This window comes from Acanthochromis polyacanthus, chromosome 1 (genome assembly GCF_021347895.1).
Source record: "Acanthochromis polyacanthus isolate Apoly-LR-REF ecotype Palm Island chromosome 1, KAUST_Apoly_ChrSc, whole genome shotgun sequence".
Lineage (NCBI taxonomy): Eukaryota > Metazoa > Chordata > Actinopteri > Pomacentridae > Acanthochromis > Acanthochromis polyacanthus.
In genome coordinates this window covers 25,258,992-25,286,810 of record NC_067113.1, presented here as the reverse complement: position 1 = coordinate 25,286,810, position 27,819 = coordinate 25,258,992, and the positions used below count along the sequence as shown (strand labels likewise).

The window sequence follows — 27,819 nt, the reverse complement described above, 5'->3', positions numbered from 1 at the left end:
TTAGAAAATTGAATTTATTTACAGACCAAAGAATTTTCAAAATGTAAATTCACTGAGGAATCTTTCACATTTTGTTTTGTTGTTGTTCTCCAAGAGTAGCTTTGTTGATTTAAGGAGTAGGAACATTTTCCCAACTCATGAAAGACCATTTAATCTTTAAGTTTATCGCGAACATCTAAAATTACTACATCTGGTGGCTGTTGTTTTCACGAGAAGGACCGGAAAATTTGCGATCTGAATGATCTAAAACTGTTAGTGGAATAAAATATAAAATATTTGCCGTAGAGACGTAGTGAAGCAGATTTAGAAAGTTGAATACAATGGAAACACTATCATTTTCATTTTATGGAAATTTCTACTCCTACTCCACTAAAGTAAATCTGCTTAGTTACATTAAAACAATAAATAGACCTTAAAAAACTATTTCAAAGGATGCTCTGTCTGATATTTTACCAGACTGACTGATAACAGCTGCATATGATCAAATATAGTATGGATTCAAAGAATGTTTTCCTCTTAAACGATCCTTTAGCATCGGTGTGTCGACTGGATTATCTCTCTGTGCTGCCCTGCGAGCATTTATTTTGTGATTTGATCATTTAATTACTGATGAGAGAAAAGTTTGTGAAACTTGGGCATCAAAACTTCAGTGGAACTGCGTCTATTTTTAGTCTAGACATCTTAATTGATCTTTTATCAGTATGATACTACAGTTTTCTTTCTTTATCAGTGCATGGATAGAAAATCTGGGTTGTTTGGGAAGTTTGTTAAGTCGTTTTCCCTTGGGAAGCTGCAGTTTTGCTCGGTCTCTTTTATTTTTCGATCCAAGTGAAGGTTTTTGGTCTTTTTTTGCGCACATCACACATGATGATGGCCTTTTAATTCCTTGTCTGTAAACTTCTTTCTCTGCTCCAGCTTGTCAGTGTTGGCTAATTTGTGATGTGAGCACTTTCTTTGCTTTTTTTGCCCCTAAATGAAACTACCTGAGGTAAAAATACAAGTTCAAATAAATAAGTGAACATCAGTTTTCAATTTGAACTCTCCTTTAGAGTTAAGTCAACTCCTTACTGACAGCCCAACAAAAGACAGAAGCGAGAAGTTTGAATAGAAAAAAGTGAATTTATTACAGCTATGTGGGCTTCACAGGATCTAGAGGAGAGAGTGTTGCTTTCTAATCCAAGGATTTCATGTTAGGTTGAACAACAAGAGAAACTATCAGGATAAATATGGATTTTGAGGACAGAATGCAGTCAAAGAAAGGATTTTCTTTTCTTTCACACAGCACACATACAGTCACAGCAGACGATTGAGTACGATTTCTCATTAGTGCCATATTAAAAAGTCAACAAACATATTTTACACAGGAAACACTGGGTTTAGTGACAGTCTTGAGAAGAAGTCATGTCTATTTTAAATTTGCTATTTGGGCAGCAGCATGTTAGAGGTTACAGAAGGTGAAGAGATTTACTGTAAATTGCTAAACATTCAACAATCATAACAAAACTTAGGACACAACTTTCACTCGAGTGATGTAGAGTTCTGCGGCTGCGTTTTCAAACTCCTTTGCGTCCATGTCGCCACCAGGCCCTCGCGTCTGTCCTCCAGCCATGGCCTGAGCCAGCTTGTAGGGGGAGATCTTGGCACTGGCCTCCAGGTAGCGGATCGCCTTCGCATTATTCTCCAAACAGGAACTAGCTTTAGTATTGGCGTTAACACAGCAGTTTGCATCAGGGCCCTGGGAAGTCTCCAGGGCTTCCTTTAGGGTCCCTAGCACGGCCAGGCACAGCGCCCGCGACGCAGGCCCTTCGTCTGGGCAGCACACCTCAGCGTACAGCCTCTGAGCCTGCCGGATGTAGTCTGAGAAAACGGCACAGGTGACCACACCGTGACGGAAAACGTCGTACGGGACGGCCTCATGGTCCTGGCAGTGGAGGCGACGGAGGAGCGGGGCGGAGGTGGAGGCAGGGACCCCACCTTCACTGCACAAACACTGCAGAGTCTGAGTGTACAGGCCTCCTCGCACTCCTCCTCCGCCTCCTCCTCCTTCTCCGGTGGGGCTGTCGGTGCCTTCAGGGCCTTCAGGAGCTTCGCCGGCAGGTCTTCGAGGCCCAGTGAGGTTTAGGAGGTCGTAGGCCACACGGACGTTGTTGCTGAAGGCGGATCTGGGTGGAAAATGGAATAAAAGAGAGGAAATCATTAGTTAAACTATAGAACCGTGGCAGAACATTTCTCATTAGATTTAATCCAAAAGCTCCGATAAAAAACATCATTGCTACCAAAACAATGAGCTTTATTTCACTGTATCAATAGCAGTATCCAAATCAAGGGTAGGATGATGAGGCAGTTTTTAATCTTTCATCCTACTTCAATGTTTTCAATAGAGATATAATATCTATGTCATTATATTATGCCATTGTTAATCAAACAATGAGCTGTGGGGAATGTACAGGAGTGACAGGAGCAAGTTTCTGGGGAAAAGGTGTTGAATTTCTTTAATCACTTTTTAATCAAATAACATATTAAATTCCATTCATCCACAAAGTATTAAGGTGGTGATCTGAAAGACAGAGATCTCATAACTTAGATACATAAAACTGCCATGTCATGATCTTAATGATAAATACTGTATTGTTATAATTTCCATAGACATCAGTACAGAGATGACAAGACAAATTATAAAGCTGCTTGGTTTAAATGTATTGGAATTATAGAACTAGGTGTTTCTGTGCATCTTCCAGCAAAATGAACCTAAAACAGATGCTTCTTAGTAGATTTCAGGGCAAGCTGCTGAACTCATAACCTTTTATTTAGAGTCAAAGCCCTTGATGAGGACACAAAAATGCTCAAACGTTCATCTGTTTGCTCAATAATGAATGAAGCAGTGAGCTCCGGACTCTTCTTTATGGTCCAGCCTGTCAAACTGCTCCCCACTGACCCACCATCTGTCTCTACGGTTCCATTCAGGACCGTGGACCTGTGAAAGCCGCCCTCACCTCTGGGAGTGATGCGCCAGCCGCAGGTGCCACAGCGCCCGGTTCAGATGCTGCTGCTCCTGCGCGCCTGCGCCCAGAGACCCGGAGTTCAGCGGCTCCTCGTCGCCGCATCCAGCGGTGCCGGTGTCCGTCACGGAGGCGAGGTTGCAGAAGTGGTCGGCCAGGAACCCGATGGGATCATCCGATCTGGCCTCGACCATCTTCAGGATGGCACCGCGGAGCAGCTCTCCGACGCCCGCCTGCGACAGAAACTCCCTGTCGCTGTCCGATTTGGTGGCTTTGCCCACGGGCATCCCCGCGGAAGTCACCCCGGACCGGCGCTTCTCCTTGTCCGCCATTGTTGTTGGCGTCCCGTGTCGCAGCAACGGCAGTGGAAGTGATGAAACAGGAAACGGAGTCGAAACCGTCGCAAATCAGTTGATTTTCAGCAGCTGAAAAATCAGACGTCACAGCTACTGAAATCCTCTGGCTCTAAAATGGCTCCAAACATGGCGAATACTGAAGACAATGAGTTCAAAACGGCTTAATTGTAAGACCAATGCCTTCTCTAATATACTAATATTTGCGTATTTCACCTAAATAATCATTGAAGAGTCCTGTAAAACCCCGTCACTGCCCTCTATCGGTCAGACTTTGTGCGTAAAGTGCGCACAGGGGAGGGTTCTGAAGATTCAGGTCCCTCTGGACAAAATGTGCAAATGTAGAGTCGGGTCAAAGACCAGAAACTGAAGGTCAGTAAGATGTCGGACCATCATTTGCATCATGTTGCGCCTATTGTCTGTGACCTACAGAGTTTATGAGGTTGTTCATTTTGGCTTGTGGAAGTATCTAAGACACTGACTGATAAGCCAACAGTGTCCTTGTCTTTCTCTTGTCGTGTGCCATGTATTTTATTGTCACAGGTCAGGGAGTGTCTCTGTACTGGTCATGTTATCTGATCCGATGTCCTTTAAACCAGGCCTGACTAGGATGTAGATTAACTCACTGGTTGAGAATTTGACACCAGCTGAATGTCTCAAATACAAATTAGATTTGATTTTACTATGCAAAACCTGCCCCCAGATCGCACCCATTTAATGACATGGAAATGTTTTAGTGGGGCACAGGCTGTTCTAAAACATTTTGATAAGAATACAAAGCAAATGTTGCACAACAAATCGGCAGCTTTCAGGGTGGCGGCTTGCTGTCACCTGTTCGTGGTCTTTGATCATGTTTTAATATTAAAGAATCCAATGGCATATTTTGTAGAACTTCTCCATCGTCAGTCACACCACTGATGCGTCCCTGTGTTCAATAGGATGTGTATTAGGACATTATTGGTGAAGATAGAATGTAAAGATGCAAAATTTCTTAAATGTCACATTTAACACAAGTACCTGTACAATAACTTATGATATGACAGCCTTCCATTTAAGTTTGGCACTTTTTAATGTTAATAAATGTGATTTATTCCAGCCATTGGGCAAAACTGGGCAAGAAGATGGGACCAACCTTGCACATGCTGCTAGAACATCCCAACTACAACCACTTTAGAATCACCAATTACCCTACAGAGATCTCATCTGTATGTTTACTAGAACCGAGATATTAATTTGGTCTCTTATTTATTTGTTTTCTGTGTCTCATACACAATCAATGCACATAAAGAAAACTGTAATCTAATGGGCTACTCAATAAGTTCAAATCTAAAAATACAAACACGATTAAGGTCACAAACAGATTAAGTTCAAACAACAGCATGTTTATTGTACATAAATAGCCCGTGTCACACAAAAACATCAGCATGCCTACAAAAAGCAGCGGTAGATATTAACCCAGTTATTTCAGAGAGATGCCTCTCATTCAGGCTCATGTGCCGCACATTCCAACAACAAATACAGCAGCGAGATGATCCGTTCTCACAGCTTTGAGATCAGTGCCATGTTTACTTGTACAACATATTAAACTAGTGCAAAGATATATACAGTACAGCTGTGCTTTATATCTGCACCGAGCATTGGAAAAAGTCTTAAATAAAAATATAAGAACACTAAACAAACAGTTTTAATTGCAAACAATATTTAGCACACCTACTTGCCTTAAAAACTGTGAAATATATTTTAACAAAATTGCCTGGCTTGAAAAATTCTATACACTATGGAGACATAGATGAGTGCAATCTATGGGCTTCACACACAGCAGACTTTTGTTAAAGGTCAATAAATATAGATCAGATATATATTAATACTGACACCATGTATGATCTGCCTATTTTGCTGCAACAATTTATGGAACTAAATCTTACTGAAAGACTACGGTTTTAAATTAATCTTTTACGGAACTTTACATAGTGCGTTCTTGTATAACGATAGCTTAATCGGTCAGGGCCTTTGTTCTTACTAAACATGGTGATATGTTGTTTCAGTGTTGTTTGGGCTGCAGTGTTTTGTTTTATGTCATAATGCACACGCTGCATCATCCACATGCGCATATATCCCATTTGTTAGAGGTATATGATTCCCGTTGGTGAGAGGAACCTTTTTCAGAGAAGCCACATCGCCGTTCGTGTAGGTCGCATGTGGAGGCAGGAAGTTTCTCTGCAGCTTGTGTTCCAGCAGCATGTGGTTCTGAGGAGGAAGACCAAGGCAGGCTCTGAAAAAGACAAGGAGGGAGACCGTCTGTAACTAAATGAAACTATAAAACTTCACACATATGTATAACACATGGGTTGTGAAAAGCAGCATTCTTCCGTTAAAAGAACAAGGCAAGCTTTTGGGGAATTTCCCCAGCCTCAAACTGATCCGTACCTCATGATGTTTTCTATGCTGGCCCTCTGGCGGAAGAAGGCATTGACGACCGGGGTCCCCGACGGGACCAGAGGGGCTTTACAGAGAAAGGAGAGCAGTGCTAAGACACTGTGAAAAGACTGGAAGTCCTCCTCCCCCTGAGGCTGGACATTGATACGCTGGCAAAGCTCTGTGAGGATCACCAGGTCTAAAATGATTGGGCTGGCTAGCAGAGAGTCCTGTTGCAAAGAAAAAGAGATGACGTTAGTGCAATGATGTATAAAATTGAAGGACAACGCGTCTACATCATCCCATGTACATGTGAACATTGCCTTATTTGTCACCGTTTGTTTTTGGTACTACCACTAAGAGTCACCAAAGTTTACATTTTGAAAAATTTTACACATGCTAGTTTGAATGTCAGCTACACTGATGAAATTATTTTGTTGGCTGTTCATAGATCAATGTAAAAATAGTAAGATTTAAACAAGTGGTGGGATGTGATTAATCACATTTTTGTCATAGTAATATTTGGCACAATAAGCAAAGTTTTTCAATTCAAATAAATTTTGGTTGACAACAACAAAAATGTTTATGTTTCATTTATAATTACCTGCATTTCTCATTTCTCTACTACATTCACAGATTACTGTGAACTCGAAGTGCAATTACAGCAGTTATATTCAACATTTTAAGACTTTGTAAACTTAAGCACATTCAATAGCCTATTATGGGCTGGCTACACTGTTTGCCAGTACCAGGACTGTTGTAGCTAATGTATGGTACGCCACCCTGGAGCTCATTTGCATGGTTTCATTTGTGCAAATGCAGCACGAAGAGCCGATGTCCGACACATAGCGAAACTTTTGCTAAATGTCTAAACCAGCCGTCGTTGAACTCAAAGCAGGACAGATTTAGCAGCTTATTTCTTGCCTCAAACGCTTTCAGAAATACTTTTTGCTGAACAGTTTTCAGAATAAAAGAGAAAGTTCACTCAGTGCGTCCTGTGCATCTTCTTCGCAGCTGGCAGACAGACTTTAAGCGCATCACTGCCACCTATTGGTCTGGAGTGTGCATCAGTGTTACCGGTGTACCAGAAATTAGGAAACTGAGTAAGGTACAATTAAATGCGATATTTTTTTCACACATTATTTTTTCTGTAATAAATTATTCGTGATTAACATGTTTAAGTTACAACTTAACTTTAATGCAAAAAAATTGGTGCAGAAGTTTATTCATGTATTGCAAAATTGTTTTTCTGCCACTGGAGGGTGCCAAAGTTGAGCACAAAAAAAGCATAAGGTCTGTTTTTTTTTTTTAAAATGACTGTATTAAAAAGCCATTTGTTTTGTTGTGAATGCTCATAAATGATACTAAAATCCCGTAATTTGGTGCAGATATTATTGACATGTTTTTGTAGCAATGGTTGTGGGTTACAGTTGACACAAAACCACTTTAGTATGTCAGTGACCTGCATCGGTCTGTTTGAATTAGCTCTCAGGCTTGTTAAGGAGGATTAACAGGAAGCTGCAGCACTCCTGAGCCTCCCTTGTCTACAGCTACCATCAAATGAAGACAAAAGCTCTCAATGTTATATTTAGCCAGCAATTAGCAGCTCTGACTCTAAGACAATTGTTCTATTATTGTAGTTTTACTCGTTTCTGATGTTGTTCACAGGAATAGATGAATTGATAGCTGACCTCACAGGTGTTGTGCAGTGCGATCGTATTTTTTCCTCCCATCATTATTTCTGAAGTGTACTCATCCATGGCACGCTTGCTGTCTCCCACGCAAGGGACATACTTAATAACCACCTGAAATAAAACAGAAACGGGTAATAAGTTTGATGAGTTTTCCGCAAGCTTCTACATTGGAGCTTTTTCTGCGTCTGTGTTTCTTACTCACACAGTGGTCAGGTTTCTCTCCAGGCTGGTACAGTATGGGGTTGGACTGGACCATATCATCCACCACATTGCTCTTGGAGATCTCTTTGGAGCGAAACTGCTGCGGAGCCGACAGGTTTTTCCCGTCGTTGTTGCCGAGGTGATTGTAGCTGACGATGGAGGTTGGCTGTCAAAGGGAGAGTCACGTATTAAAATCTCTGTGTATATTCTCAGTCATCCAGGTCACGGTGATCCTAGGAGCTTCTGTTAAAAGCAACTTTTGGGTTCTTGTTTAAGAACCTCCTTTACTCTTGACTCTACTCGATGTTTAGAAGATAAAATAATGCAGTTGGTTAGGAGTGTTGCAGTTTTCCTACCAGCAAGAAGTATAATGTTAATAGTTTATGCTTTCAAATGTAAAATTATAGTAGCACTTTTGAAGTTTTGTAAGATTTTTAATGTTATTTCTGTTGTTAGCATTTGACACTTAATGGTGCATTTTTCAATTTAGTACACATTTCATTCATAGTGTAATTTACACTTTATTGTGCATTTTGTATCTGAGTACATTTTCTATTATGTTTATTTTTTTCTATTGTGGTGGTGGTTACTTTATGCTTTTTACTTACAACCTTAACAACAGCATACAAAATCAATAAAGTATTTCTGTTCTTTTCTATTCTCCACCATTTGTGATGTTTCACATGTGTTCTTAGAGCCCTTTCCCCCTCCCAACTCATCACACGCAGCCGTATTGTCACATTTTAACACATTTAGTACCCTTTAGAGTAATTTTTCAACACACAGGAGGGGTTCAAATAAACTTATAAAAACCATAAATGCCACAAAAGGCAACATGAGTCCTTGTCCAAATCTCTGCTTTTGCCATCCCTGTCACTCCTTTTCAGGCAACGAGAAGTTTTTCTGCTGACACATGATTACTGTTGTGAAAGACTGTATCTTAACCCAAATCACAATCTTTTTCGAAACTTAACCAAGCACGTTTGGCACCTAAATCTAAGCAAACAGCAAGTGAAAACAAGACTTAAGTCAGAAAAAAATGTTCCAACACAGGACAAAAGTCAATCTCCTGTATTAAAGTTCTGTGACTTGCACTACCAACCCTTTAGGCTCTTTTAAATTGGAAAGACTTTTTACGTTTATCAGAATACGACACTTGAATACCGATGTACTTCACACCCTGGGAAAGAGAACAAGGTCAGTGTGTTTGATAAATTTTAAACTAGATGCTATTTAACACTGCCAACCACACAGAACAGGACACCGTTATGTAATGATATACAAGGCGTAGCAATTCTGGGATCATTTTGTGTTCAGACTGTCTGTGTTTTAGTTTGCTCATGTTTTGAACATAGAATGTGGATGTTTCAATAATTCATACAGCAGTTTTAAACACTACATGGTACACACATGGTAGTATTTAGGTGGGTGGTAGGGATGTTTAAACAAATCGTCCTGTAGCAATTACTGCTTTATTGATTAATGAGAGAATTAGTGCACTAAAGATAAGACTGATGCCAATTCATAACCTTATTTTCCTATTTAAAGTTCTATTATTCTACTGATTTTTTTGTGGGTGTGTTTGTTTAGTAATATTTTTGATCAGTTAAAGCGGCTGTATCTGATTTAAATTTTTAAAGCGTGCATCTGGATAATTAGATATATTTTTCCTTAATTTATGATGTGAACAGTTCTTGTATTTGAGCTGATTTATTATAGGCTGTTTTTTGGGAGGAAGTATGATGTTTACCAGCTTAAATTGCACTTAATCATTAACCTAGTGTTGATTTATTGTTCTTATTTCTGCTTATTTTCCTATGACCTTTCAGAGAAGCGGCTCAATCTCAGTAATCCTCCGTCATCCAATCCATGTTTTCGCTCTCTTACCTTGATACCTGCGCTGACCAGGAAGTCCACCAGCACCGACTTGATCTTGGTCTGACCAGATTTAAAGTCGTCGCCACCGATGAACACGCCTCTCTGCATGGCCAGCTCGACAGCACCGGGGACGAAAGTGTTCTGCGGGGAGCCGTTGATGTAGGCGCAGCCCTCCAGTATACTGGCCACAGCAAACAGAGTGGAGGGAGAAACTTCTGCTCCAACCTGACGGATGGAAGAACAAACAAAGCGATGATGGCTGTTACTGAGTGCATCATGATGTCACACGAAGGAGCCAAGCTTGAGTCACAAGACTACTTTCCCCCCCCAGGACCCTCTTTACATCATCTCAGTGGCGTTACTCTATTGTCGACTTCATGCCTATCCTAAATTGAGCTATTTGCTGAGGATCATAAGTCTGTGAAATGGACTATTATCATTGCTGACAGCAGTACAAGCATGCTCAAGGCGGGAGATAAAATAAAAAACTTAACCGAGAGGGACAAACCATAATTTTCTTCCCCTGATCTGATATAAAAAGGAATTGCTGACTGCTTCAGACTCATTAAGGCATTTCATTTACAAATCCACAGTGCGTGTTAGAAGAGCTAATCTTTTCATCCTCTAAGCTTTATTAATCACTGAATGTAATGGAGGATTACTGTTTGGTCTCCAGCATTACGAAGAAATTAAAGTTGAATGGGTGATTCATGATGACTACCAGCCGGCAACACAGTTTAGGCTGGTTCAAGGACAGTTAAATATTTACTCCTTTTCCAGTATTGAGATTTCTACTGACAGCTGCTTCAGAACTTCAGGACTGAAATCTCATTTTCGCCTCTTCTGCTCTCACCTGGATTGCAGCCAGCAGGTTCTTGGCAGTGTCGTTGACTCCAGGTACGACATCGCAGAAGCGCTCTGTGTTGGCTGTCCACAAAACGATGACTTTGTCCACACCGCTGGACTGACGGAAATCCCTAATGTCTGCTCTGATCCGCTCCACCTGGAATCATCATTTACTCTGCAAGTCAAATTCCAACAGAAAAGCAGAATAAATAAAAGCAGAGTCGAGACTTTTATTACCTGCTCTGCCATCGTCCCAGTGAGGACATTGTCTGCCCGGCTCTCCTGGTTTGCAGCGATGAATTCTGGGATATAGATGGAGGGTCTGGGTTTCAGGCAGCTCATGTACGGTCGCAGCTGCTCTTGTAGTGACCAGTCCAGCACCTCAGCTCGCTCCATCGCGCTGCCCAGATCTTTAGCGGAGATATCCCAACCTAAAAAAAAACCCCACAGAAATGGGTTCAAATTAATTAAAAATGTGCTGGCTGAGATGTCAGTCATTTTCTAGAACTAAAAGGGCAAAAGCTTGATATGCAAATCCATTTCATCTTATAATGGGCATTATAAATGACCTGCCTGTTAAAGGTCTGCAGACTCGACTGCACTGGAAAAGACCACTACAGCACATCTCTAACCTTTATGCAGAAACTCTCTGGCCTCTGTGCACTTCACTTTACATCTCTTTCACTTTTAAAGCCTTGAGCTGACTCTGAATCGCTCCTACCGTCAAAGACAATATCATTAGGGTGCACCATAGGCAGGAGGTCACGGAAGGGCACGTTGACTTCGCCCTCGAGCCCCGATCCGATGCAAACAGTAGACGCCTGCAGGAGGGAGCCGTAGTAGTTTGCTTTCTAAAGAATGAGGGGGAGAGAGGAAAGTCATTTTTCAGGTTTTAAAGTGTATTAAATCACATGAGCCAGAGTAAACTCAGCAAAATGGAAAGCGGCTCATGGAGCTGAAAATGTCTGCCCATATAAGGGGAAATCCCTCAGACCCGAGTAAGTTAAGCTCTGAACGCTCCGCTGAACATGTCAGGTCTAACCAGCTTGTAATGAGTCTCTACCACTATATCAGGGGACATACAGTCGGCTATATTTATAAAATAGGACAAAAGCTTCTCGATTAGCTCCCTAGTGGTACCCTCAGGTTTTCACATCCTAAAATAGTGTGGTTATAAAGAGTTCATCCACTCTCCGGAGCTATTTTTCACTTTAAAATCTAAAAAAAAAGAGTCATGTTTCATGCTATAGCTACTTAACTATGGGATGTTTTATACAAGTGGTGGCCATTTTCCAAGAAAACCATTAGCTTTTTACAGCATCTAGGCAGCTTGTGGTTGCATTCATATCAACAGACCACAGAGTGAACATCATGTGAACTCTTCATCTCAACTATCACCAAATTGCAGGTTGTTTTTCCCCCATTAGCAGTCTGAATGTGGCATGGCTGACTCAGTCCACTCACCTTCTCTCCAGTCTTGGTCCTCCAGGTGAGGCTCAGCTTGTTGGCCAGTACTGCTGCTGTGACTGTGGTCCCGTTGTTGCCTCCCCAACCCACCAGCATCACACCCAGCCGGGGCACCTGCCGCTCAGTACGAAATGTCATCTCAGTGGTGTGCGGGGTCACCTGTATCTCACACAAAGCAGGGTTAGTGGGAGACTGAACAGATGACACACACAGACATAGCGAGTACACTCAAATAAAGCCAACTGATTTACAAAAAGAGGTGAAGGAAAGTGCACACAAGTTTAAGGAAAGTACTGATAGTTTACAACCAGACTTAAAAATAAAGTGGATTCACTTGAAGAACCATCATTAGCATATCTTTATTTTTTTAATGGTTACAGTTGGGGCATATCTTAGCCTTAAATTGATGTTTTTTTGGAGATCAGTCATGGAAAATGCAAAATATGTGCGTTTTCCTTTTCCCTTTGAAAGTTGCAGCATGATGCTTTGGAGTGAAGGCAAAATTTCATTAATCCTAAACATAATTCTTGCAGTATCTAACAGAATGATGTTAGTTACTCATGATGTGAGTATTTTTTTACACTGTGTTGCCAATATGGTGACAATACATCTCTATGCTACACCCTTTTTGATAGTATTTCATGTATTAAGTGTCCAGTTCTACATCTACAACCGCACAAAAAATAACTTACCGTGACTTTGTTCCCATCTCTGTGCACTGATGTGGTCTGGTAGGAATATTTAGCCTCAATGTGGGAGTCTGTGTACTTCACATTGGGACTGTTGATGGTGATGTTCATGGACATGACAGCAGAATCTACAAATAAGCAGGAGCAGCAACATACCATTCATTGTCTCTGTGGACAGCTGCCAGAGATTCGTCATTTCCTTAACACGTCATGTTTCAATGAAGCCATGCTATTTTTATACATTTTTTTTTTATTTCCAAACCGAGTTATCTCTGTCTTTCATGTCCAACCAGCTGTTACGATTTTCTGACCACTTCCTGAAATAGTTTTTGGCTTTAAAGCTGACAAACAGACGAGTTAATACATAAATTACGCGCGAACACGATAGGAAACTAAACCCGGAAGCTGCCTCACCTGGTATGTTTCAGTAGCGTTTAAGAAGACAGTTTCGTTTTCGACAGTTCTTGGTCTGTTCGGCTGGAAACGTGTGGTCCTGTTCGGTATAAAAGTGCCGGGTAGAGGAGAGGTCCTGCGCTCGGATGATTATCCTCAGTGGCCGGATGGCTCCTTTGAGCCAATCAGCTTCCTCCACCGCTCTTATGTAATGCGTGAGGAAGGAGAGGTCTGCCAGCCGCGTGGCAACAGCAGCGAATAGCAGCTCCTCTTTCCACTCAGGTGTCCTCCGATTAAAATTTTCCATTCTAGAGAGCTCTGGCGACAATCCACCAAGTTCCTCATAGCTCTGAAGAGATGCGGGCGTTTCTAGTGTTTTCCAGATGAATGGAAGGCAGTAGAATGGCAGTCCTATAAAAATAAAGAATGCTACTGCTTTTTATTCAAAAACATCTTTATGCATTAATCTGTAATTTCAGTTTACTGTATGTAAAAACATTATTTTTCATGCTCTGGGTCAATTGCGAATTTTTTTTTTTAAAGATTTTGCTTCCTTCTTTTAGACTAGTAGAGAGAAACAGCAAATTAAATGTCAAACTATTCCAAATTGTGTCACCTCTGCATCATTTCCAGCTCCACATTTAGAACATTTTTCTCATATGTGAGATTGTGAGATCATAAACAAATACTCTGGAAAAAAAAAAAACATTGACAAAAACAGGCCCTAAAGTAGAATGCCAGTTCAGCAAAGGTAAATACATTTGTTCATTTCATCCATCCATCTATTATCTATATACCACTTAATCCTCATTAGGGTCATGGTGTGTGTGTGTGTGTGTGTGTGTGTGTGTGTGTGTGTGTGTGTGTGTGTGTGTGTGTGTGTGTGTGTGTGTGTGTGTGTGTGTGTGTGTGTGTGTGTACTTGTTTCTGCTATACCGGTGGGGACTTTGACCTGACTATTTGCTATAAAGGTGGGGACTTGTCTTACGGTGGGGACCTAAAATGAGGTTCCCACGGGTGGCAACACCGTTTTCTTGGCCATATTGTTGTTAATAAAAAATGTAAAAGTGCAAAAACGTTTGTTTAGGGTTAGGCATTGATTTGGTGATGGTTAAGGTTAGGGTTAGGGTAAGGGTTAGGAGTTAGATATGAATGGGAGTCAATGGTATGTCCCCACCGGTATAGAAAAACAAACATGTGTGTGTGTGTGTGTGTGTGTGTGTGTGTGTGTGTGTGTGTGTGTGTGTGTGTGTGTGTGTGTGTGTGTGTCTGTGTGTGTCTGTGTGTGTGTGTCGGGGGGGGGGGTCTGGAATCTATCCCATCTGCCTTGACCATTTGGGGTGAAAGTGGGGATTGAGGGGTGTGTTGAATATAGCAGATTGGATTGGGGTGGGGATAGCAGGATAGCAGATGGAGAGCAGGCAATACAAACAGAACAATGAACTTCTGATGACTGACATCAGTGAAACAAAATTGTGTACATCTGTGAACCAATCAGCCTAACTGCATTAACATTGTTGTAAAATTGTCCATAGACATCAGAATTAACTCAGTTTTGCTGTGTTTATCTTCATGTCTGCATCATGGCTCCGCATGGAAAACAATTACCAGAGGAATTGAATAATCCCATTTACAGGCTTCACAGGGTTAGAAAAGGATACAAGATGATCGGTGACTAACTAAAAGTCATTTCAAATGCAGCTGAATTGGTGATAAGGAAGTAAGAATGAGTCATAGAACCACTAATCAGCACCACAGTGGTCATCTTTTAAAAACTGAAAACAATTACATTGAAGAAAAACACTCGTTGCTATTTTTTTGTCACAAAACTGCAAAATTAAACTTTGCTAAAGAAAATGAAAAGAAGGCTGATAAGTATTGAGAGTACATCCTTCAGTCAGATGAGACCAAGATAAAATTTTTAAACATGTTTGTGGGGAACCTGCTCAGGACTGCCACAGCGAATGCTTAGTCATGACAGTGAAGTGCTATGGTCTGAGTGCAATAATATGCATGAAAAAGGTGAAGAGGACATTTATAGATGGCACCATGAATACCAAAATACTGGCTGACAAGATGACTCCCAGTCTGTAGAAGACTTGCAGAATTTCATGATTTCATTGTGGTAAAGATACAAAGCACAGTGCTAAAATTGTAGAAGACTTTCTAAAGAAGGACAAAATGAGAACTGCAACCTGACCAAGTATGCTGAATGACTTGAACACCTTCAGAGTATTTTAAAGAACAAGTTAGAGCGAGGGAACTCATCCCCTCCAGCAATTAGCGGCTGAAAAGAAATGTGTCTGAAGAAAAGCAGAACATCTCTCCACAAATTTATGCTACACTGGTTTCCTCCATGCAGAAGAGAATTGAATCTGCCATTAAAAAAGAAGTGGAAATATGAAGCAATTAAAAAAATAATAGATTCGAATCTGAGTAATGAAATTGTTCCAACTTTTGCAGCATTGATTTCCTACTGTGGGGCCTATAGTTTTAATAATGTAATTTTTAACTGTTAAATTTCTTCCTTTTAGTTTTATCTATAAAGGCCATTTTCTCAAAATGAGTTTTGTCTCCAACTCTGAGTCAGAAATCTCCACTTCAGTAACATTTACACGCACCAAACTTTCCAATTTTACTCCCATCTAACTTATGAAAGTTTTTCAGACATACAGTTATATATCAGTAGCAGCCTGATTTATTGAATATTTAATTCCAAAAAACATGGCTGAAAGGATTTCCCCCCCAGTCTGCTGTTGATATACAGCATTTTGTGATTAATGTAGCTACTTGTACATGTACCCTGAGGGCTTCATCCATTTACTCAGAGCTGAAACTCCTCTGACCGATCACAGTGACACTATCCAGACTGCTCAATAGGCAGCCAGTAAAATGATCTCTACGTTCCTCTAAAATAAGATAACAGATGGGACCCTTGACCTTTTGACAAGCTCAAAATGTAAGGAGAAGATATGGACATATGGTCATTAGGTACAATGGGGATGTGCATCTTGGTTACACTTAGTAAAAACTTCAGGGAGAAACACCACCTCATTTTGCTAGATGTACAGAACCAAAAAAAGACGGTTTATCTTGTTTCCTCACTGCTGTGATATTTTCTTTACTTAGCTTTCTCACGCTTTCTGTACATTAGAGGTTACCTGAGTTGGAAACTACATTGTAATAGTGTGTACTCTTACATCTCACTCAAATCCAACACCAGACAAATACTTGAAAGAATTGGGGCATTTTGTGTTGCTATTTTAAAATAAATATTCCACCAATCTAGCATTGTGTTTTTATCCATTCAAATAGAGACTATCGTCATTGCAAAGGTTTTAACAGACGGCTTCGTTCATATATTAGTTATAGATTAATTTCTAGAACATTTTAGTCCAAAAATACTTAAAACAATATGTTTTCTGGCTTTTGACAGTATTTTCTAATTTATATATATATATATGTGTGTGTGTGTGTGTGTGTGTGTGTGTGTGTGTGTGTGTGTGTGTGTGTGTGTGTGTGTGTGTGAGTATCAGTCAAATAAAACAGTGGTGTGCTACTTATAAAAATTTTCACAAACCAACTCAAAAATGCTCAACAACAAAAATCAATCGAAGTGACGTCGCAGTTGTTCCATCCGCCCGCTCTCTGATTGGCTGTTGTGTGTTTACGTAGCAACGGTCCGGAAGATGTCGCTCGGGCCAGTCCTAAAAAACTTCCGCCTTAAGTTGTAAAGAAAACACAGCAGCTAAAAGGCGATCGACGGCGTAACCAGCCCGTTTAAGAAGTCAGACCAAAGGTAGATACCAGTGCACACTTGACACTCACACGCTTAATTACACACCCGTCCTACAGCGGTCTGTCGACGTGTTTTAGCTCAACGGCAAATACAAATCCACAATTTGATGGAGCTAGCGCGTAAGCTACGTTGTTCACTGCTAGCAGTTCGCTACCATCGATTCGCTCGGCCACAGGCCTCAAGTGGATGTCTTTATGTCTTAATCGCGCTAAATATGCCTTTTTACCCAGCCAGTTATTGTTCTGACAGTGGATTTTGATAGCCCGTCACCCTACATAAAACAGCAAACCTGATTTAGCGTTACATTAGCTACTTAGTTAGCTTTGCCCAGTTAGCTTAGTAGCACTTACCTGGGGCTGTCTGCATCCATTTAGCTAGTTAAACAGTCACTTTAGCGTGCCAGTTAGCCAGCCATCGTGTGAGTAACTCTGGTAGAGAATTTGTAATATTTGATCAACGTTATGACAAATCTTTGGATGTTTAAAATCGTGGTCATGTCGTGAATTTCACACGTACTTGAAAAGACTAGCCAAAACCCTGAAATGCCCTAGTAAGCTAGTAACTAAGCTACACTTGCCAAACATTTCTTATCCAGTCTTGTGTTTTTGTCTAATAATACATACTGATATCAGTGTATCAAAACAGTCAATAAACAGAAGGGTGTTGTCTTGCTTGCAACAAGTCCATCTTGTTTCCATGATGTTGAAATTGCCCTACATTTAAGTCTGGTCATTTAAACCTTGCTGTCATCAGCCAGGTAACAGATAACTGTGCCACACCCCTTCTTCAAGTTAAACAAACCAACAAGTTATCTCTTCCTGTTGACTAACTGGCATAGCATAGCTAAATTATAGTCTAGGTGGGTATGTCATTATCAATAGGTCATGTAATAAGGAACAAGATGTGGCATACTTTTGGTATTATAGTAGCAGATAATAACCTTTACTAATCTATCTACATAGGCTTATTGTTTGTCCTTTGACTGTCCAACAGTGATAATTTTAAATGACCTATTTTTTTGATAAATAATAAATTTAACCACTTTAATCTGTTTGTTAAGGTACACGGGTGATTATTAACAATATTAACACAGTATGTCAATCACCACAAATAGAAATAAATGAGGATAAGGACTGATCCCTCCTTAATACACATTAATAAGGAAAGCTAGACAAATCTGTAGGAGCACATAGGACAACCAGTGGAAAACCGCCACACTGTACCGAGGTTAAGCTTTCTAGGGGATGGCCTCCTGGACTAGGCATCACCAGACAGAGACCCTGCGCTGGCCTCAAGTCTACAGCCCTCAGAGCAGGCTATTGGGAATGTGTTGCTTAGATGGAGGTGGTGGGAGATGCACAGCAGGGTCATGCATGTTTCTAGGTTGCATAACCTGTATGGACTTGCAAGATCAACTACCTGTCTGCCATGTGCCACAACCTCCACTAGGTGAGATCTGCCGGTGCAGATGGGGTTAATGAGATGCCCAGGTGACTGTGGACTAGTACACCTCAGGAGACCGGCAGGGAAGCTATTGTGAGAGTGATAGATGTTGTAGGGCTGCCATTATTGAGGGATTTATAGTGGAGGGAGAATGCTGGGATTTGATCATGCAGCTGAACTTTGCATTTCTGTTAGTTGCTAACATGCCAGTTTGCATCTTAAGCATTTCTGTCAAACTAGCAAACCTTAAGGAGCAATTTTCTCATTGCTATTGATGAAGTCCAGTGTCAAGTACACATCTGGTATCGGTGCACACTCAAATGTGAAATCTGTGCAGCTCATTGCATGAAACTTACCAAAGTCATTTTATGTAAGTTAACAAGAGGCCAGGAATGAATGTGCCGCCAGTCAGCAGCTACCTGTAATTGAATGAATCTAATTGTGAGCAGGAAGAGGGAATTTTGTAATGCCACTGATGAATAAACTGTACTTAATATCATTCAGTCTCATCATAGGCAATACAGGATCAGTGGCAGAAGACAAGGTGGGTTAGATCAATGCATCCCTACCAGCCAATTTATGTGTGTAGGTCAGTGTCTATATAGCACGTTGTTGGAACTTACTTCATCAATACTCCTCTGTTGTCTTTCAAACTTTTCCTCCAGGCTCTTGTCACTCTGGAGCTTGAGTGGGTTTCAGAGTGTGTGTGAGTGTGAGTGGGTGAGTGCATGTGTGAGTGTGTGTGAGCTGCAGTTTCCTCCTCACTGTTTCAACAAGAGCTGCTCCTCCCTGGAGGATGACAATGGAGGAGATGAAGAATGAAGCGGAGACAAACTCCATGGTATCCATGACGCTGTACGCCGTGATGTACCCAGTTTTCAATGAGGTACAACATCAAATGTCGACGAAAGAAACTTCTGTGTTCCCTTGCAAAGAAAAACAAACGTTGCAGAGTGCAATGAGGGAGACGTGATATTAGTTTGGCTGTAATGTAGTCAGGTAACATGAGTGAATGGTTCGGTTATGTGAAGATGTTTAGTCACAGGAGGAAAAACTACTATAAGATTGTTTTCCATTCCAGTTTAATGTAACTTAATATATTTGACAGATTATCCATATGGAAGCTGAGGCTAAAGGAATAGAGTTAAGACAGCAGGAGCAAAATGCTACACAGTGTGATTTACATTTGTATTAGACTGATAAAAATGTATTTTCATGAAAACCAAAAGTGCAACCAGACTAAATTTTACTATATTCTGTAATTTATTTCCTCAAAGGACAATGATTTGATTGCTGAACTGGAGGATCAGAAATTGGAAACCAATTTTTGTGTTATTTTCCAAGTAAAATGAAAAAGCTGACGCCAGCTGAACCTGTGCCTGCCTTTTTAACATAATCATATCTAGCTTGGCGCACAGCTGCATTTTAAACCTGTAAAGCTTCCATTCATATGCTTGGTGACACAGTAAGGTGATTTTTGCAGTGACGTGTGGTCTTTCTTATTCCCCCCCCCCCCCCCCCCCCCCCCCCCCATTAGCTGGAGAGGATCAACCTTTCAGCAGCTCAGACACTAAGAGCAGCCTTCATAAAGGTAGGACTGTGCATTAATCAAGTAACCTGACACATAAAATACCAATATTATCAATGCATTTTATTGACCCTTCGGTTCTTCAGTTCGCTCTTTGAGGACACTATGGCAGACATCATGTGCTCGCTTTGGATTGGACTGTGGTTGAAATGGACAGAAGCTTCCAGATTTAGCATGACGTGATACCAAAAATTGGTCCAGATGTTGCCTGATGCAAATTTATTTCATAGAAATGCCAAAAACAATACCGCGTTGTGTTGTAAAAATGGAAGTGAAATGATTACATGGAACAACAGCTGCTTGCTTCCTCTGTACAGTCAACAGGGGTTTACTGTCTAAAAAGAGGTAACAAGCACTGACAGCTAGCGATTTTAAAAATTGCTCTCAAAATCGCCACGTTTATTGAACAGAAATAACAATGGCACATTATAACGCAAACTGTTGATTTGCAATAGCAGGCTGCCACATATTCAGCCTCACTTCCGAGTTCAGCTTTGACTTTTTGCGCCTGCCATAGTTTGCACATTTTCTGAGAGACACTGGCAACGGTGTCGAAGTACTCAGTGGCTGTTTTACTTCCAGAAAAAGTAGTCAATCTAATTTTGTGACTGCTTGTGTTTGTGATGCTAATTTAAAGCGCTTACTTTGGTAAGTACAGAGCTTTTGTAAAGAGTAAAGGTGATAACTAGTGCGAAGAAAACACATCTCAAGTATACCTCCTTTAGTCGTTTTCCAGTTCCTCTTGTGGTTTTATCATCTCCTGCAGTCTTTTTTAACCACATTCTGTCGATGTCTGTCACCATTTTTCGCTTGCAATCTTTCAAATTGATTCACTTGCCGAAAAAAGGACGAAAAAAGCACAACAATATCATTAATTAGCTTTGAGCAGAGAAATCTTGTTACCAACGCCACACTTCCTTCCTCGTTTGCACCTTCTGTGGCATTTGGCTCCGAAAAGTGTGAACATTCTCCTTGAAAAAATAAGAAAAGCAAATGGGACTAATGTGAAGCACAATCTCTGAAGGGGAGTGACGGTAAAATGGAGCATGTGATAGACGGGAAATGTCAACAGTCATGCAGGTGTTGTATCAGGCTTTTGATTTAACAGTCGATCTACACTCAACAAAAATATAAACGCAACACTTTTGTTTTTGCTCCCATTTTTTATGAGATGAACTCAAAGATCGAAAACTTTTTCCACATACACAATATCACCATTTCTCTCAAATGTTGTTCACAAATCTGTCTAAATCTGTGATAGTGAGCACTTCTCCTTTGCTGAGATAATCCATCCCACCTCACAGGTGTGCCATATCAAGATGCTGATTAGACACCATGATTAGTGCACAGGTGTGCCTTAGACTGCCCACAATAAAAGGCAGAGCTCGAGGTAGAATTGTTGCTCCTTCGTGTTGATGGAGACAGTTAAGGTGGTCTGGACTAGGGCTGCAGCTATCGATTATTATGGTAATCAAGCATTCTATTGCTTATTCTGGCGATTAATCGAGTAATCGGATTCTGCGCTTGGCATGTGCATTACAGCATCAAAAGCAGAAGTGAGCGCGTTGTGCTACGGAAATAACCATCCTGGCGGAACATGAGCAGACATCTGTGGCGTATTGTGCATATATAGTATATTACAGGGGTACTCAACTAAAACTCAAAGCCATGGAAACCCGACATGTATTAAGTTGGTGATGTAGAAATCGCATAAATATGATTTTACGTTTGGTCTGTTTAAAGTGCTGGAACTGCAGCTGATAGAACACAGAAAACTGATTAGTTTTTTAGTATTTATTACAGAGAATGTTCAGTCAGTATCATTAGTTTCACTTTGATTTGGGCACAAAGTGATTTCCGTCATTATGAGACAGTGTTAGACCTAAATGCACCCCAGTGCAATATCATGTTTGAATATACGAAGTTTGATAGTTTTATTGTGCAGCTGACAGTTAAAAATAATCGGCTGCATTGAGCGGTAAAATCAATGCATTATGCACATTTACCCAGCGTTCCTGTCTTACGTCATTTCCAGTTACAACGGTTTATTTTTCTCCTTGTTCTCCATTAAAACAACCTGTTTGCAATCGGTTCATTTTGTGCAGAAAATTGGTCAAATGATGTGTTAAACACTCCTGTTTGCGTGGACGAATTTGAAGCAGGAAGTCTGCGTTCACAAAAAAAGTTGATAACTCCGACTGAGGTTTTAGTTTTTGTCGAGCCGACTCGCACAAAGAAAGCCTAACTATGTCAAACTGCCTTCATAGTTCAGTCCTCTGACCTGTTTAAATGCCTTAAACACTAGAAAAGCTGCACTGGTTAAAATAGAAGCTAGGACTGCAACTAACGATAAATCGATGAACTGTCTGAGCATGATACGTCATCAAAAGCGGAAGTGAGCGCGCAATGCAACAGAAATCTCAGAAATCTCAGATGATTCATCGATTCATCATTAGTTGCAGTCCTAATAGAAGCATCCTGTCTTAGTTTAAAATCCCCTTAGACTTTCTTGATTATAGGTCGGGGTCTGTATAGGAGGAATCTGGTTCCGGACTTGGACCGCGGTCTGCCACCTGGGATCTAGTATGTAATGGATTAAACAAAGCCTCGATTTAGAGAATTTTCGTAATCGGATAACTCGAGGAATTGTTTCAGCCCTAGTCTGGACATCTTTAGGTTCCCTGCTGGACTCCTGTTGTTGGAGATTTTCTGTCCTCAGGGAGGACACCAGGTTGGACCCACAACCTACTGGAGGGGTTACATATCTCATCTGGCCTGGGAACATCTTTGGATCCCCCTGGAGGAACTGGAAAATGTTCCTGTAGTGAGGGATATCTGAAATGCCCTTCTTAGCTTGTTGCCACTGTGACCTAATTCTGGATAGGTAGAAGAAAATAAATTACACCTTAATTTTATGTTGGGATTTTGCCTCGAACATTTTGCCAGTCTTACATTTGTTATTGGTTCTGTATTAGGTTTATATAAAATTCATGAGAGCACCTCATTTTTCACGATTTAGATTCACATCAGTTGACTCAGAAGGTATTAAAAGGTCTGCAAAGTTGCCGTTATTCAAACTAGTGTGGTGATTTTCGAAGCAATATCCGCCTATAGTCGGGGCTCTGCTAATGTCTACACACTGCTCTGATTGCACTGGAATAATAAAAGCGCAGTGGCCATAGATTGCCTCTATACCGCTACAGATGAGCAGTTGTGCTCACAGTGTGTGCCGATGAAATATTAATGAAGGAGAAGCAGCTTTGTCGTTATACAAACCAAAGGGAGATGTGATCACCTTACAGCTGTTTTACTATGACATTTGTGGGTCTTTTGTTCACTTGTCTCTCTGATTAGTCTCTCTGCTGCCCCCGCTGCTTCCTGGCTGGTGTAATTCAAGGTTGAATTATTCAGGAGGAGAGCTTTTGTGCATTCATCTGAACTGCTCACAGCGGACACCTGACATTCAATAAAGTTCTGGCTTTGTTCTCTGTAGCTCCAGCTAAGCTTCCTCTCGCTTTTATTGGAAAAGACAAACTGAGCTTTAGTTGTTTTTTTATTTTTTCCTCGTATATGTGTTGCTTGTTGGTCTTCCTCACCCGGCATGCGTAATTCTGCTTTTTTGTCAGGCGGAGAGGGAGAACCCTGGCCTGACTCAGGACATTATAATGAAGATCTTGGAGAAAAAGAACGTCCAAATCAACTTCACCGAATCCCTACTGCGCATGGCAGCTGATGATGTGGAAGGTGAGCATATTAGAGAAAGAGGCAGCGAGATATTACGGCAGCGATTGCCGTTTGTGGCGGTGAAATGATTGTTTTTGCACCTAATTGCGATCATTATAATCTTCAGTTTATCGGGTGCGCAGTTACAGTATGTTGTGACCTCACCAGCTGCATGCCCTGTCTGTGTCGAGTATCTAAATGATCGAGACCCTGGAAATGTTCCAAACACCTTTTTTTCCTGCAGAGTTCATGATTGACCGACCTGAGCAGGAGTTCCAGGACCTAAATGAGAAGGCCAGAGCCCTGAAACACATCCTCAGCAAAATCCCCGATGAGATCAATGACAGAGTACGCTTCCTACAAACTATCAAGTGAGTGTGAGCAGCAGACACCCCCACACACACACACACTCACACACAAAGCTGTTTTAAAACACAAGTGCACACTGCGGTTAGAAATAAATATAGCAGTTTACACATTACCAACAAATCTGTCCCACAGGGCGCAGTGTTCAGGCCCTTAACTCCAGTCTCTCCAGTGTTGCACAGCAGGGGCATCAATTTGGAGCTAAAATGCAATCTGGGAATTAATCTCTTGCCTGGTAATGTTTAGTTTCATCGACTTGGATTATATCCTGCATTTGAGCAAATATTTTCCCAATATAAGACACAAGATAACTCGCAGCGCTGGAGTTAGCTGGTTGTTTCTCTGTAGAAACAGACGGGTTCGAATTTATTGGTGTTTGAGGATTTGTAAAGTGTGCGCACATAAATAGCGACGAGAGAGATCTTGGATGTGCAATTCATGGCTCTAGATGGCAATAGCAGCATAAAATGGAGCAAATTAAGGTCAACACACACCTACTCCAACTCCTCCTAGACATGTGTTCCTTCCATTAACTTGGCATCCCAACGTGCTGGCTGGATTAGTGCCCTGGTCGCATCTCAGTGAAAATCGTGACGGCAGTTTTACTAATTTGGATCCGTAACATTTGCTTTCAACGCGGCACATGTTTGAACTGTATGCGGTTGTACGGGTGAAACGAGTTTTGAAATGTTTTGCATTCGAAAGCCAGCCGTTATTGTTGGAGACGGTGCAAAACACAACACTGTTCTCAGTGTACGATTGTTGATTTATTGCAATTTGATTTTTGCGAGTAGGATAACGGTACTCATTTTTTTTAGACCATCATCCCCGAGAGACATTCTTTGTGTTGCACTGGTCTCTATGCATTTCAGTTGAACTGATTAGGAGGTAATAAATGATTAAAGAGAGTTAGAAAGCACAGTACAGCTGACCATGTAGGTGTGAAAGTAGAGTTTGTCTGTTTGTCTGACACACTTGGAAAGGTTTTAGACTTGGAGGTTCATAGAGAGCGTGAATCCTTCTTTACTTTGACCGTTTACACCTCTTGTTTGAATTTGACTCGTGATTTCCTGTGTTCTCCTGCTTTTTGCTTCCAGAGACATAGCCAGCGCCATTAAAGAGCTCCTGGACACAGTCAATAATGTCATTAAGAAGTATCAGTACCAGAATCGCAGAGTGAGTAGTAATTGAATATGTGCATTTGTAATTGTTTTTACATTTTATTCTTATTATTTGTTTCTAATTACTGTCTTATTTTTTGTTTTGATTTATTTTTGCTTGCCAAGGCCCTGGAGCACCAGAAAAAGGAGTTTGTGAAATACTCCAAAAGTTTCAGCGACACCCTCAAAACATACTTCAAAGACGGAAAGTAAGTTTAACCTTAAGCCCACATATTGTGCCTCAGCTCCGCATTGCACTGTTCGTTGTAGAAAAATGGTGTCAAAGGACTGGGATGGAAAGAGTGACAGGTACGGGGGCAGATTTTTTTTTTTTTTCAGTTTTTGTTTTTGGAGGTTAAAAACTCCCTTCAGCTCAACTGTATTTCCGTGATGCCAGGTTAGAGCTGAAATAATTAACCAAATGGCGTATTTTGTTGATTAAATAATGCCTTTGAGGTCATTTGAAAAGAGTTCGCTATTGTTGGAGTCTAACAGGTGGTCAGATGGTTACCTTTCACTGTTGTAATCAAGACGCTGCTTCCTCGTTCTGATAATTTAATGTTCTAAGTGAAATCACGATTAAGTGATTGATTTAAAAATAACTAGGGCTGCAACTAACGACGTGTTGAGTAGTCGTCTGAGCACGCTACGTCCTCAAAAGCGGAAGTGAGCGCGCAATGCAACAGAAATCAGCGTCCGACCGGAGCGTGGAACATGGACGGACGTCGGGGCTACGTCGGGGCTGCATCGTGCATGTATTATGTATGCATGATGCAGCGCGGATGTCCGCGTTTAGATACAGCTGTATAGTAAACGCTGACATCCGTGTTTACGATAGATCGCGGATGTCCGTGCTGCATCGTGCATACATAATACATGCACGATGCAGCGCCGATGTCCGTCTGTGTTCCGCGCTCCGGTCGGACGCTGATTTGTTGCATTGGGCGCTCACTTCCGCTTCTGATGACGTATCGTGCTCAGACGATTACTCAACGCGTCGTTAGTTGCAGCCCTAAAATTAATGTGTGGATTTAATTTTTTTTTCCCTTCTAGAAGAGATCAGAAAGCAAATTCTGCATTATTTTGTTAAGTCTGATTTACAGTGTGATAAGTAGGGCAGGACAGATTGTGCCTGTGGGCATTTTCTGCTCTTGTCACATTTTTCACTCACTCTGGGCTCATTTTTCATCGCTTTGAAAGCAGCACAACACAGCTAGAAGCAGAGATAATTTAAAAAATATCTTTTGCACAATATTAAAACGTTATAATGCCATCAATCACAAAAACATTTAAAAAAAAAAAGTTGAACTTGTTTGATTACATACTTTACAAACATTGCAGAAACTTGGAATAATGTGACATTTGTCCCACAGTTGTTGTCAATACTGTAAAAAAAAAAAAAACACATGGTGGCTCTGTATACTTTAGATTTTCTACTGCTTGCATTTTAATTATTTCTGTATTTCCTGTTTGCTGTGTGTGAGCACAGCCTGCAGTTCAGCCGAAAAATCCCTGAAGTTTTGTCATGTCACTGTTGGCCACAGCTGAGTCACTAATGGCTTTCCAGCTGCACCTGAGAGGGCACAATTTTTTGTTTTTAGCAGATTATGGTTCGAGTAAACAATTTATTTTTGGTGAATTTTTAAACAGTGAATCTGTACATTTAGATTTGGTTAATTCAGCTCCTTATACATACACGGTATCATCCTCCCTTGTAGAGAGGACAAAGAGGAGCAAGAGCAGGAACGTTTGCAGTCGGTTATTTGTTAACAAGGTCTATGGTTTGACTTTGAATGACTCGACCAGCCAGAACCAGCTGGGCCCCGTTTTTTCCCTGCTAATGCTTTCCCAGCTGTTGAAATGGCGTCTGCGAGCTTTTCTCTCAAGCTGTAATTTTCTGTGTTCCCAGGGCAATAAACGTCTTCATCAGTGCAAACCGGCTCATCCACCAAACCAACCTCATACTGCAGACCTTCAAAACCGTGGCCTAGCCCTCCACGTCCACCCCCTCAGAGACCACAGCGTCCCCTCCCACCCCCCCACAACGTCCTGCGGGGGAGCAACTGCTAGAATGGCGGAAGCTTGAAGAGCGCCTCACCCATATATGTAAATTAGAGTTGATTTTAGGGTCGGGGGGCGATTTCATTGGAGTCGAGATTCTAGATTCCAGTTCAAGAGGCTGAAAAGTGCCATTTGTGTTTTTCAGTGAGGATTTCCCAGTCTTGAAATGGAACTGAATGGGGCCCAAAGTCTTGGTTAATTGATTTTATTTGGACAGTTTTAATTTATAACCCCGGTCTTGTTGGGAGGTGGTGAGGCGAGTTGTTTATTAAAGACTAATTGCCATTTTTCTAATATATTCATGTTGATCATTTTACTTTTAGCTTTTCAGTCATGGCTACACATCTGAGACTGCACCCAGTAGGGGTGAGTCTCAGGCGTCTATACTGGTTTTCTCTTCTTGCCTCCTATTTTGTGTCATTTTTGCCATGGTCTGTATGCGCAGGATTGACAAAAGCACCTGACTGCAGGCGAAAAAACAGTCACGAGGAGAGGAAGCAGTGTTGGACATTTGAGGCAGACTCAGATTTCGTTTCTCTTTATTATCAGAAGAAAGCCAAATGACTTCCAGCACAGTGTGCGCCTTACCAAGTCCTGTAACATTCCCTCCTCTCAGAGTGTAATGAAGTGGAACCAGTCCCTGCTGTTGGGGGGATGTAGAGAGAGAAATGAAAGTTCTGTATTTAACTGATATCTGGTTGCAAATGTTCAATAAATAGTTTCCAAATGATGATGCTTTTTTAA

At 41.1% G+C, this 27,819-nt stretch overlaps 3 protein-coding genes and 1 long non-coding RNA gene across 4 annotated transcripts; 2 read left to right on the top strand and 2 right to left on the bottom strand.

The window, feature by feature from the left end:
• Nucleotides 1-1,099: 1,099 nt before the first annotated feature.
• tpgs1 (tubulin polyglutamylase complex subunit 1) lies at nucleotides 1,100-3,440 on the bottom strand. Its single transcript, XM_022211135.2, has 2 exons — nucleotides 2,994-3,440; nucleotides 1,100-2,162 (listed from the first exon to the last, which is right to left on the bottom strand). The coding sequence occupies exons 1-2, from the start codon at nucleotides 3,329-3,331 to the stop codon at nucleotides 1,505-1,507; spliced, it is 996 nt and encodes a 331-aa protein (XP_022066827.1). The 5' UTR covers nucleotides 3,332-3,440; the 3' UTR covers nucleotides 1,100-1,504.
• Nucleotides 3,441-3,633: 193 nt separating this feature from the next.
• On the top strand, nucleotides 3,634-4,982 carry LOC127533650 (uncharacterized). The gene is made up of 2 exons (XR_007941419.1): nucleotides 3,634-3,724; nucleotides 4,449-4,982. It is a non-coding gene; the product is annotated as an uncharacterized LOC127533650 (long non-coding RNA).
• Nucleotides 4,714-13,135, bottom strand: LOC110962981 (inositol-3-phosphate synthase 1-A). Its single transcript, XM_022211134.2, has 11 exons — nucleotides 12,957-13,135; nucleotides 12,546-12,670; nucleotides 11,851-12,012; nucleotides 11,108-11,237; nucleotides 10,624-10,817; nucleotides 10,394-10,543; nucleotides 9,550-9,765; nucleotides 7,664-7,828; nucleotides 7,459-7,572; nucleotides 5,780-5,997; nucleotides 4,714-5,624 (listed from the first exon to the last, which is right to left on the bottom strand). Exons 2-11 carry the CDS (start codon nucleotides 12,657-12,659, stop codon nucleotides 5,429-5,431), a joined length of 1,659 nt encoding a protein of 552 aa, XP_022066826.1. The 5' UTR covers nucleotides 12,660-12,670; nucleotides 12,957-13,135; the 3' UTR covers nucleotides 4,714-5,428.
• A 3,455-nt stretch (nucleotides 13,136-16,590) lies between these two features.
• Nucleotides 16,591-27,805, top strand: LOC110951093 (programmed cell death protein 10). The gene is made up of 8 exons (XM_022194016.2): nucleotides 16,591-16,734; nucleotides 18,843-19,063; nucleotides 19,715-19,768; nucleotides 23,392-23,509; nucleotides 23,733-23,859; nucleotides 24,952-25,030; nucleotides 25,141-25,223; nucleotides 26,924-27,805. Exons 2-8 carry the CDS (start codon nucleotides 18,974-18,976, stop codon nucleotides 27,003-27,005), a joined length of 633 nt encoding a protein of 210 aa, XP_022049708.1. The 5' UTR covers nucleotides 16,591-16,734; nucleotides 18,843-18,973; the 3' UTR covers nucleotides 27,006-27,805.
• Nucleotides 27,806-27,819: the final 14 nt, after the last annotated feature.